The following is a 12,350-nucleotide window of genomic DNA, read 5'->3' on the forward strand; positions in this document are numbered from 1 at the left end:
GAATCCTGGTGTCCCATATGGTACCCCATGCCTGCCAGGAGCTATTTCTGAGCAGACAGCCACGAGTAACCCCTGAGCACCACCAGGTGTGACCCAAAAACCAAAAAAAAAAAAAAAAAAAAAAAAGAAGAAGAAAAGAAAAAGAAAAAGAAAAAGAAAAGTTCAGAGAAACCCAGAACTCAGTAAGTGGCCCAGGAACAAGGGGTGAGCCTGCATATGAACTTAGGGTTCTTCTGCTTTTTGGCTCAAGCTCTGTCTATGGTGGTGCCAGGGCTGATACACTTATCAACTTCCTCCAACTTCTTCCCCCACTCTGGGCCAACTATATGACCTCCTAAGTGGGCTCTAAGTGGCTCTACTTGGGACACAGTAAGGAAGGAGTGAGAAGTAAGGAAATGAGCAGTAAGGAAGGTGCTGAGAAATGGGATAAGTACAGAATGTGGCTGGATGAAAGGCAGGAGCTGAGCTGGGCTGTGGGACAGAGCTCTGGAGGGAGTGTGTGTGTGTGTGTGTGTGTGTGTGTATGTATGTGTGTGTAGGTGTGTGTAGGTGTGTGTGTTGTGTGTGTGTGTGTGTTGTGTGTGTGTGTGGCTGCTTCAGGCGTCCAGGGCTACGGAATCTGTCTGAGGAGACAGGATAAAAATATCGAGGGAGCACACTCCTGGAGGAGGGAGCATAAAAGATTCTATAATGAGTCACAGAGCCCAAGCCCTAAATTTAGTAAGTTCTGAGGGAGGTCGGCTTCCTAGGAAGCACCGTGGAGATGTCTATTGACCCAGAGTCTCAGCCTAGAGGCAGCAAGAGTGGGCATATTAGTGTTGAGCCCTGCTGGTTGGGGATGGCCAGGCTACTTGAGGTCTTCTGCTGGCCTGGCACTGTTGTGTGTAGAAGTGTCTCAAAAGACCCATTCAGACCTGCCTTTGCCACTTTGGAACTTGGAGTGCAGGAGGGAATCAAAATGTCAGAACATCCAGCTCTGTTTTTTTTTTTGAGAGGATAACATGGTATACCTGGCAATGCTCAGGAGTTATTCCTGCCTGTGCACTTAGGAATCACTCATGGCAGTGCTCCTGGGACCATATGGGATGCCAAGGATCAAACTTGGATTGACCACATGTAAGACAAACACCCCACCTATCTCTCTGGCTCTGCTCTGCTTTCTGCACAGTTCCTTAGGTCTACATAAACCTGCCTTTCCAGAAGATGGAGGGGGTGCCTTTAGTCCAGGAGCACACAGGGCAGAGGTCATGTTGGGGCCCAGGTGCCTGATTTGGGCAGAGGGTTGGGGGTAGTCTGAGGACAAGAATTGGTAGCAGCCAGGGTGCTATCACTTGCCAGGCACCAGAGCTACCCAATTCACCTTCATAAACTCATTTCATACATTGTGCTGATTCAGTTCACACTGAATGTCAATATGGACACTGCCAGGAGAAGCGAAGCACAGAGATGTTAAGCCATTTGTTCTGTATCATAAGGAAGCGTTTCCAGCCCAGATAGCCTGGATCTCCTGCTCTCAGCCAAGCTGCTAGATTGTTGTACAGGGACCTGACCCTGTGTTCTGTCTCTTCTCCACCCTCCTCATGTCCTTTCCCCTCAGTCACTTAAGGACCTATTGTCGAGACACCCAAGGATTCAGTGGAAAAAGAGTCTAGATCTACCTCAGAAGTTGCACTTCTTTGGTATTTGGACAGAGCTGACCTAGAGAGCAAAAGAACTAGGCAGTACCCAGAGCTATATTATGGTGACCCCACTCTCAGGAGGCCCTGAGACCCAGATGGTCACACTCCTGCTTCATGTTGCTGTCTGCTGGTACTGCTGCTTGCAGAAACCAGTTTGATCACTGGATCAATAACACCTTGCACAGGCTCTGGAGTTTCCTGCCAGAGGCTCCTAATCTATCTGACTCACCTATCCTCCCTGTGTCTACTTGGGACATAGGTCTATGGATGTGGGATTTTGTTATGGCCTCAGGAAGGAGGGGGCCTTTTGCTCCCTGGCCCAGGGCTTTCCGGTGCCCTCACAGCACTTCTTCCTCTTGATTCCTTGGCTTTTATTTCTCCTTTTTTGGAGGGGAGGATGGGTGCACACTCAGCAGTGCTCAGAGCTTACCCTTGGCTCTGCACTCACTCCTGGTGGGCCTCGATGGACCATATGGATCGTATGAACTAAGTGCTACGGATCCAACCAAAGCTAGATGCACGCAAGGCAAACACCCTACCAGTCATTTATATTATTACTCCAGTAATTTCTTAGTCTTTTTTTAGTTTTTCATCTCCCTCTGTACCAGGACCTAGGACATTTTTTACCTTCTGGCAACTCAGGGAATTATTTTTCTGGGATGAGCTTAGGACCTCACACCTGAGATCATGGCTGAGTGCCATCTCATCCCCAAACCCCCCTCAGGATGTTGGGGGGGGGGCTCAAGGTTCCACCCCTAATGCCCAGAATGTGCCTATTCCCAAGGGGAGACAGACTAGTCCTGGCAGAGGCTTTCTTCGTACAATTTGGACCCCTCCCCAGGGCACCAGATGCTGCATATTCTGCTGGGCATCTTCTATAAAGTGTGGTTCACCTCAGACCCCACCTTCCTTCCAAGGCTATTCAAGTCAAACAAAATGAGGATAAGTCAGGGCCAGAGCACAGGCTTTGCAGGCAGGAACCCTAGTTTGAGCCTCAGTACCACATGGTCCCTGAACATCTCTGGGAGAGACTCCTGAGTACTGCTGGATGTGGCCCTAAATAAAATTTACAAACAACAGAAGCCCAGATTCTTTTCATAGGGAGGAGATACAGGTGGGATGCATGCAAGAATGTGCACACACAAAGCACATGGGTAAGTACAAATGTTTGCACAACTGCAACCGGATGCTGTCTTTGCATTTCCAGTGAGGCCATGGCCTGAGGTAGGGGTGGGAACTGGTGTGTAAAAAGGTGGCATTTTGAGGCTTTGTGATGAGGGCATGAATGGTGATGCCTGGTATATCAGATGGCCAGATTTAGCAAATATTGGGGTTGTACTTAACACACAAAGCAACTTTTCAGCTTCCCTGATAATGCAATGCCTCTGTCTCACCCAGGTACACTTCCTTACTCAGTGTTCTGTGTGGCCTGACATGCCATGCACCTACATGGGGCAGGTCATGCTAAGATAAGGTGGCATGTGGCTATTGGGACTATGAGATAATCTCAGGGGGATGGTCAATGACTATGACAGTGTCACCAGGAGGAGGGAGGTGGATGTTCATGGGTTTTAGCATCTTCCTCAGGGCTGAGTCTGGGCTGTTTGCTCACCAAGACCCAGCAGAGGCAGGAGAGCCACCTTGGGCAAACACACACATCCGGGTCCATGTCCTTCCAAGGCACAGCTGGCCTCGAGGACTTCGAGAAATCTGTCTCAGCCTTTCCAGAGGGCCCCCCAAAAGTTAGTCTCTTCAGCTTCTTTCTTCCTGGTGACATCATACCAGTCCTGCCAAATCTTCTAGATCATTATTCTGGGACTCTACCTTCTTAACCTTGTCAGCCTGGCAATTTTCTGACAAGCCCAGTTACCCTTAAAAGGATGCTGGGAGAAGAGCAGGAAAGGAATACCCAGGAGCAAGATAACACTTGAGGATCCCTCAATGGTGAGGACAGTGGTGGGGAGGGGATTGGAGATGAGGGGACTGAGTCTTGAGGCTGATGAATGCTCTAGGAGCACCCTAGGGGAGCAGGAAAGGCACATCTTAGGGGACAGGGTACAGAGCCTTGGGGGCAGTAGAGTACACAGATCTTCCCTCAGCCTAGATCTGCTGGATGTTATCTGTTTCTGCCACTGGTCAGTGAGGAGCCTGGGACCTCTCATGCTGAGTTCAAGTGATGGAGGCATAACAGGGGGGATGTTAGGGACCAGATCAAGGAGGCTCCAGAAGATGCCCTGGCCCCTGTTCCCCCACAGTTGTCAGCGGCCATAAGTCTCTCTAAAAGGTTTCATTCCAGGAGTCACTAGGTGAGGTACTGAAGGTAACTGTGGGCTTTGCCTGCTGTAGATCAGGGTTTATCCCTGTGATCTCTCCTTGGTGCTTCCCAGGACCCCAGGAATGAGTCCTTAGTTTCCAGCCTCACTTTTCAGCTTCCCACACACCCTGTCCTGCCTGGGCTGCCCTGGGAAAGAGATGGACCAGGGTCTGCCTGGTTGGAGGAGTTGGGAAGCACCTCCATTCATTCCTGGGGAGTACTCCAAGTGGCTGGCACAGGAACTGGGGGAGGGCAGAGCAGGTCACTTTCCTAGCTTTACTCTTTCATGTGAATCTTAACCACCATGCTGTCAAGATATTTTCTTTAGGTTTTTTTTTTTGGGGGGGGAGGGGTTGGGGAACGTGCCATTTTCAGGCAGTTTATACTTCCCCTCTCACTATACTTTTGTTTATTGGGTGGGGAGTGTCAGATATAAACTTCTTTTTATGCAAGCCTTGGAAGGGAAGTGTCTTACCCATGCTTTATCTCTCAGGCCCCCAGGTTAAAGTTCACTTTCTGATCCCCTCAGCCTCTGAATGAGAAACTCAAGTGTCCAGAGAGCAGAAGACTCAGGGTTGAGGGCAGAAAGCAAGACCTGGGTCTGGACAGGAAGACATGCACTCATGGAGACCCTAGGCAGGAGTGGGCATTTATGGGGCCCTTTCAGCTGCCCATGGAGGCAGAAGAGTCCCTGTGAGCTGCCCCCGTGGTCAAGGGCTGTCAGTGGAAATGCTGGGCCTTGGGTCCCCTGCCATTTACAGGCAATAGAGACAGATTTGGCACTAGGATCCAGTTCAGGGGTAGCCCTGACAGGTGGCTGAAGTTCTCCAGGACCCCTTTCCCTTATGGCTTCCTGAACTGCCAGTTCAACTGGGGTGGGGCTTGGGGCAGGATAGGGGAGCCTGACAGCTCAGGACCCAGATACTTTGGGAAGCACTGAGAGGTGTGTGGCTATATGTCTATGTACTCAGGAAGAGGAGGAATGGACAAAGGCCAGAGTGGGGGGCCAGATGGAAGCTCAGATCTGGGAGAGAGCCTGGGGCGGAGATTTTGCAAGCCACTGAACCTTGTAGTTTGGGTCAACTTCCAACCGGGTCTATGGCAATACGGGGGATTTGACTTGGACACGGGCAGGCTGGACTTTTTGAGGTTTGTAAGAGGGTGCGAGTCTGTCTTTGTGTGTGTGTGTGTGTGTGTGTGTATGTGTGTGTGTGTGTGTGTGTGTGTGTCTTTGGTGTATATGTGGGAAGGGATACCTCTAATGGTTCTGCAGACTTGGATCACTTCTAAGTATGGCAGGGGGTAAGAGGGTGCAAGTCTGTGTGTGTGTGTATGTGTGTGTGTGTGTGTGTGTGTGTGTGTGTGTGTGTGTGTGTGTGTGTGTGTGTGTGTCTTTGGTGCTTATGTGCGAATGGTTCTGCAGACTTGGATCACTTCTAAGTATGGCAGGGGGTTGCAGATCGAAGGGGTCACCAGCTAACTTCCAGAATCTTTCTACCTGCACCTCCTCGGACCCCCGCTTTCTCGTGCCAGTCGCGCTCGGTCCCCAGGCGGGGTGGAGGGGAGCCGGGGACCCTCCAGGCACTGCGGAGGTGGCGCTAGGACCTTGCAGGGCGGGGTGGGGCGGGGCGGGGCGGGGCTCCGGGCTGGGGCCGCGGTGGCCTCCGCAGCCTGGAAAACACCGAGCCCGGCGCGCGGAGCCCGCGAGCCCCGGAGCCGAGCCGGGGGCGAGGGCGGGCGGGCGGGCGGGGTGGGGGGGCGCGCGGGGCGGAGCGGGGCCGGGCGGGGGACCCACGGCTCCTCCCCCGAGCCCCCGCGCGGCCCCGGTCGCCCGGGGCAGCGGCGATCGCCGAGGCGGCGGCTCCCTCCCTCTCAGCCCCGCGGCCCCGGGGAAGCAGCGGGCACAGGCACAGGTGAGCGCCCCACCCCGCACCCCCACTCGCCCGGGGCGCCCCGCGCGCATCCCGCGCCCGCGGACTTAGTTGAGCGCGTCCAGCGGGGGGTCGGCTCGGCTCCGGGCCCGTCCGGAGTGGCCGGCTGTCACTTGGGGTCCCCGCGCTCCAGCAGCAGCGCCCCAACTCTGGCCCCTGAGGACGACAGCTGGGATCGCGCCTTTGCGGGTGGCCCCCCGCGATCGCCTGCCCGCCGGCAGCCTGTCCTCCGCCGCGGGAGGGAGTCCGCCAGCCAGCCCCCCGCCGGCCACGATGGCTCCACCTCCCCGGGGGGGACCCCGCACTGCCCCACCCGCGCCCCCAGCCGCGCCGCTGACTCCCCGGTCCCCAAACCGGTCTTACAGGTCCCGGGCAGGGAAGGTGGCGTCAGCATCTGCTGCAGCGTCGACGTTGTCAGAGCTTCCCGGGAGGACCCGCGACAGAGCCCGACTGGGACCTGGGCCCCGGGCCTCCCCCCCATGGAGAAGGCAGCCCCGTCCACTGAGCCCCCAGGGCCTCGGCCGGTCCTGGGCCGCGAGAGTGTCCAGGTGCCCGATGACCAGGACTTTCGGAGCTTCCGGACCGAGTGCGAGGCCCAGGAGGGCTGGAACCTGACCTACAGCAAGGCCGGTGTGGCCGTGTGGGTCCAGGCTTTGGAGATGGAACGGAGTTTGCACAAGATCAAGGTAACAGTGGCTGGCTGCAGGTGCAGCTGCGGGACTGTGTGGATGTGTGTTGGTGGGGGAAGGGTTCCCCACAGGGCCACAGGCACCTGGCTCTGCACCTGGGCTGGGCAAAAGACACCAGGAGGAGGCACAGTTTGCTGGGCAAGCCCTCTTGGCGCAGAGGGGCCCACTGAGGCCTGGAGAGGGGAGAATGGGTTCTGTCTGACTCTAGCCTGCTCAGCCCACAGCTTCCAGGTTCCTCTGGGACAAAGTCTCCCTCCCCCCAGAACTCTCTACCCCAGATGGGACCCTGAGCCCTTCTTGCCCTCATTTCTGGTCCTCACTACCCAAACTCTACCTGAGGGTAGGTCATGCTCAGGCCCTGACTTCTTCCTGTTCTAGTTGCTCCCTGAGACTCTTGCAGAGCCCCTCCAGCCTTCAACCCAGGCCCTGTTCTAGAGCCATGAATTGCCTCCAGCAGGGCCCTCTCCCTCAAGGCAAAGAGAGGTCCTCAGCACTGTGGCCTGGAGGCTTGGAGATGGTCCAGTGCATCTGCCATTGCTGTGCTTCCACTGCTGATCTGGCCGGCAGGAGGGCTCCCCTCCCGTCCTTTCCCCCGTCTCCTCATCTCCCCATCTCTGGCCCCTGAAGTCCTCTAAGGAGTGAGGAACATGTTCCTAGATGACTACAAGAGACCCCACTCCATCCCACCCCCAGTCCTGATTCATACTTAGCTCAGGCCTCTTGGGCTCACTGCAGCGCCTGTGTGTGGCCCTGTCTGACCTCCTGTCTCTATGCCTCTATGATGTCTTAGTCATTTTCAGCTTTGTCCATCTGTGCCTTCTTTCTTTTTGCTTTTATGACTCCCCATCTGTACCTGGCAGCCTCCCCAGCCTCCCTTCCCAGCTCTGAGGACTCTGGACTCTGGACTCTGGACTAGGGGGCCCTGGCCTGTGTCTGAGTATGGCTCTACCTCTGAGGACAGGGACTGGCTCATCCTCTTTGTACCCCCAGCATCCAACCCAGACAGCAGGGACAAATTGAATGGACAGTGATCAAAATGGTTATGAGGTCAAGGCTGTTCATGAAAGCCACCTAGAAGAGGCTCTAATGGCCAAGGTGTACCTTTCCAGTGCTAGCTCCCCCAGAAAGGAGGGAAGGGAAGTCTTAAGTGAGACCAGCTTTCCCATCCCCTATGTCAACAGGGTGGAGCCACCTTCCATCTGCCCTGGTTAATCAATACACCAGCCACCACCCAGAGGCCCAGACCTGATGTTGGTAGGTAGGTCTGGGGGCCACACTGCTCTACCACATGCCTGACCACCAGATGCACTTCTGCTTTCCTTGGAAGTGAGGAGTGTTACAAAAGCGGAGGTGGGTGATATGGGCATATACTCTCCCTGACAGCAAGGACCACCAAGCCGAATGGTGGTTGGAGAAACCAAATGGCCCTTTGCAATCCCTTTTGCCTCACCCCATCCCTGTCTTCTCTGGGATGCAAGTAAGGAAACTGAGGTTCAGAATAGGCAGGAACCTGCCCAAGGCACATAGCTGGTGTTGGTACCTGGCTCTACAGCCTTTCACTTTAGACTCCTCTAATTTCTGCCCATTTCGGTACTCAAGTTCTGCTCCCCACATAGCAGAGAGGGTAGGGGACAGGAGCTGAGCAGAACAGGACCCAGGGAGAAGAATGGCCCTTGCTATGGGTATCCTGAAGGCCAGCCCTGCTTTTTGGACGCCTCAGCTTGGAGAGGTAGATGAGATCTTTGAGCTCTCTCACCACCAAGATTCCAGGTTTTGTGTTGTTCTTCCCATTTCTGTTCAGAACCAGGCATTCTCCTCAATCAAATCATTACAGGCTTGTGGGTAAGTGGGCTTGTCTTCACACTACAAAGAAATAGAGGCTGAGAGTGGGTGTGTCACATACCTGAAGTCACAGAGCATGGCTCCCTGCTTGGTATCACCTCTTGGCCAACAGGATGACATTTAACCCCATCAATAACTCTTTGAAGGACACCATGTTCTCATCATCCCTTTCTTGTTTGAAGAATGAGAAAGCATGAGGGGAATGGCTTGCCAAGGTCAGGCTGTAGCAGGCTGGAAGCCAATGTCCTCGGAATGACTGGGCTGCTGCAGGAGCCTGGGCCTTACTCAGGTGTATTTGTATTTCTCTGTCCTCCCTGTCCTCTGCCCCAGCCCCTGCCCGCTGAGCTGGGCAAATCAGTTGGCGCCTGCACAGGCCTGTGCTTGTGATCCCAGGGGGGAGAAGGAATAGGGGCCAGGCCTCCCAGTCTGCCCTTTACATCTCTCCTCATTTCCCTGATGCCTATCCCAGAGATCATTGGTAGCCACTTGAAGCCAGCACTGGCAGCCAGGACAGGGGTAGGGGGCTGCTGGCATATACATCTTTCCTCTCTCCTGGCTTCCCACCAGGCCTACTTGCAGCCTATACTGGGCATTAGATACTGCGATGTCAGGCCCAGTCCCTGAGGCAGATGCTGGACTTGAACCTGAGCCCAAAACAAAGGATCTGGGATTCTGAATCTTCATCTGTAGGCCAAATCAGGTTCCCTGACAGCTCCCACTAATGGTGAGGGTCTGTCTTCTCTCCGTGTGAACATATTGCTCTCTGTATGACCACAGGGAGGTCACCTTTCTAAGTCAGTTATTGAAATTGGTTGGTGTTGGGGGAAGAAAGGCCACACTTGGCAGTGTTCAAAGCCTACTCCTGGCCCTGTGCTCAGAGATGACTCCTGGTGGGTTCAGGGGACTATATGAGGTATTGGGGATCAAATCTGGGTCAGCCGTGTGCAAGGCAAGTAAGTGCCCTACCCACTGTATTGTCTCTGATCATGCATGTCCATCATGTTATCTGTGACAGGTTGGAGGTTAGTCTCATCATGGGTTCTGGGACAGTTCAGGGTGGTCTCTGCCCCCTCTGTGACTTAGTTTTCCCCTCTCAGCCACTTGCAGGGCTGAGCACTTGTGAACACTGTCCTCACTGCAGGCCAAGGCCCAAGGTTTGTTGGTACCTAGATGAAGGGTAGGTGACAAAGTCTTGACATTTGTCCCTCTGAGCCTTGGGCTCTTCTGGTTCCCAGGACCTATCTTAGGACTGGAGCTGGGGCCCATGGGAGAGGGCTAAAAAGTGGTGAACACGGGGCCAGAGAGATGGCACAGGGGTGTTTGCCTACAAGCAGCCGACCCAGGACCCAAGGTGGTTGGTTCGAATCCTGGCATCCCATATGGTCTCCCGTGCCTGCCAGGAGCTATTTCTGAGCAGATATTCCTGAGCACCGCTGGGTGTGGCCCCAAAACCAAAAAACAAACAAACAAACAAAAAAAAGTGGTGAACACAACAGGTGACACAGTCCAGCCCATCTGTCATGGCTGTGCTTGGCTCTGCTGTGTGCTTAATGGAGATCAGGAGGAGATTGGCTCCCTGTTCCCAGAGGTCTCCAGGACTGACCAGAGAGGCCTGACTGTCCCAGGCATCCTTGCCTGCAGTGTGGCAGAAGTCCCCAGAGGCAGAAATTCAGAGGGCAGGCTTACAAGTTTCAGGTGAGCTGGGACCTAGAGGGGACTGGGTGGTGTCGTGGGGGGTGAGGAGAACTCCTAGGGGCAATGTGGCTGAGGATCTGAGGTTCCAGTTCCACTGTGATGTGAAGACCTGTTCCCACTGACTTCCTGTCCTGTAGCTTCACCACTTCCGCAGAGCCTGTCCCTCCCTGTGTCATAGTCTGTCTGTCCCATTCCACAGTTCTTCACTGAGACCTAAATTCCTAAGCCACTTCCTTCTATCCCCCCTGAGTGGCCCATCTCTTTCCACTGTCAAGATAGAACCACCTCAGTGGCCTCTCAGTCTTGAGCAGGACATGGGTGGATGGCTTCTCCCAGATATCTTTATAGCTATCTGGCCTAGGCCTCATGAGCCTCCCAGACACATGTGAAAAATGAGGCACAGAGGTTCACCTCAGAGCTCAGACCATATAACCAGAAACAGGAGTAGGACTTGGAGATCTCCTGGCTCCCTGGGGCTTGGTGAGGTGCCATCAACCCTTCTGCTCACCAGCCCTGGCTTCTGCCTGAGCTTGGTCTATGCCATATCATCATGGGAGGGCACCCTGAGTGTGACTCAGCTGGGCCAGAGCCCAGTTCTTGCCTGTCACCTTTAGGGTCACTCCACCTTTCCAAGTTAGTCTCCTTATCTGGTGGCAGGGTAGAGCTGTTCTGGCCTTAGTTCCTCCTGAGGCTGACTGAGCTAATTTCAGGGCTCCCTTCCTTTTTGGGGCACTATTTCTTCCGTGTGTGTGTGTGTGTGTGTGTGTGTGTGTGTGTGTGTGTGTGTGTGTGTGTATGTGTGTGTGTGTGCAACACCCAGCGATGAACAGGGGTCACTCCCAGATCTGCACTTAGGAATCACTCCTGGAGTTGCTTAAACACCACATGGGATGTGTGGGATTGACCCTGTCAGGATCCTACTTTCTGGGCTATCACTCCAGCCCCTCTTCCTCTTATTTTTATCTACTTATTTATTTTATTTTGTTTTTTGGTGAGGGGGGGCACTATGCAGTGCTGGGAATCCAACCCACCTCCAAAACCTCCAGCACTATGAACTCTCTCCAATCCCATTTTTTTTTTGTTTGTTTTTGGGCCACACCCGGCGGTGCTCAGGGGTTACTCCTGGCTGTCTGCTCAGAAATAGCTCCTGGCAGGCACGGGGGACCGTATGGGACACCGGGATTCGAACCAACCACCTTTGGTCCTGGATTGGCTGCTTGCAAGGCAAACGCCACTGTGCTATCTCTCCGGGCCCCCAATCCCATATTTTTATTGTGGTCAGGGCCACATCCAGCAGTGCATGGGTTCCAGGCAGTACCAGGAGTCTCAAACATACAAGCCACATGCTCCCTGCCAGGCAGTGGCTAGCAGGGGTATGAGAGCTATCAGGAAAGGATTGGACACATAGGGATAACTTTGGTATTCTGGGCTATCAGGGGCCCCTAGCTCTAGAGTTAGTATTCAGGTGCCCTATCCAGGCTGGCTCTGACCTGCTGTGGGGGCAATTAAAGGAAAAAATCCCACTAAGGGCCAGTGCCCAGGTGCCAAGGTCTCAGGTGGCTCCAAGGTGGGCAGGCAGGGAAGGGGGATGTCAAGGTAGCTGAGGGAAGCCCCAGGGAGTGGTTTCTGGCCTGAGGCTGGATGTTAGGAAGCCTGTCCCCTCTTGGGCCCCCATGCCTGCCTCAAGCTTCCAGGACTGTGAAAGGGACCGCTGCCTGCCTGGTACTTCCCTCACTTAATAGCTTTTGCCTAGCAATGTGCAGTTGGGGGTATAGGAGAGAGAATTCAGGGAGGTGGTGCATAGAAGGGACCGGGGTGGGGCATTGCCAGCCTTGTCTCAGGGCATTTTTAGTTGGCTACTGGGATTGCTCCTCCTCCCAGTAGCTGTGAAGGGGCCTCTGGAGGTCTTGGGGGCTAGCCAGGCCTCATAGAGAAGTGCCCCATGACCTCTTTGAGTCTGGGTAGAGACAGAAGAACCTGGAGAGTCAGGAGCAGAAAACAGCAGAAAAGGAGCCATGGGGTTTGGGGGTGTAGGGGGGTGTCTGCTTGGAATGTGTCTGGGGATCAGCCCTGAGGATGTTAAGAAAGCTCATCTGAAGACTCAGCTCCCAGAGTGTGGAGAGGGGTACATAGATTAGAGCCTATAGGGGCTGGGGCACAGAGCAGTCACTCAGAGAAACAAGGGGGGGGTCTGGTAAGG

At 54.4% G+C, this 12,350-nt stretch overlaps 1 protein-coding gene across 1 annotated transcript in view; it reads left to right on the forward strand.

Annotated features, from left to right (window-relative positions):
- The first annotated feature begins 5,780 nt into the window (after positions 1–5,780).
- STARD10 (StAR related lipid transfer domain containing 10) overlaps positions 5,781–12,350 on the forward strand; it is a 30,023-nt gene continuing 23,453 nt past the window's right edge. Inside the window, exons 1-2 of the mRNA XM_049780423.1 lie at positions 5,781–5,900; positions 6,290–6,610. Of these exons, the coding sequence (XP_049636380.1) occupies positions 6,404–6,610 (207 nt within the window). The 5' untranslated portion in view covers positions 5,781–5,900; positions 6,290–6,403. The remainder of the gene's footprint in view (positions 5,901–6,289; positions 6,611–12,350) is intronic.

This window comes from Suncus etruscus, chromosome 9 (genome assembly GCF_024139225.1).
Source record: "Suncus etruscus isolate mSunEtr1 chromosome 9, mSunEtr1.pri.cur, whole genome shotgun sequence".
NCBI lineage: Eukaryota > Metazoa > Chordata > Mammalia > Eulipotyphla > Soricidae > Suncus > Suncus etruscus.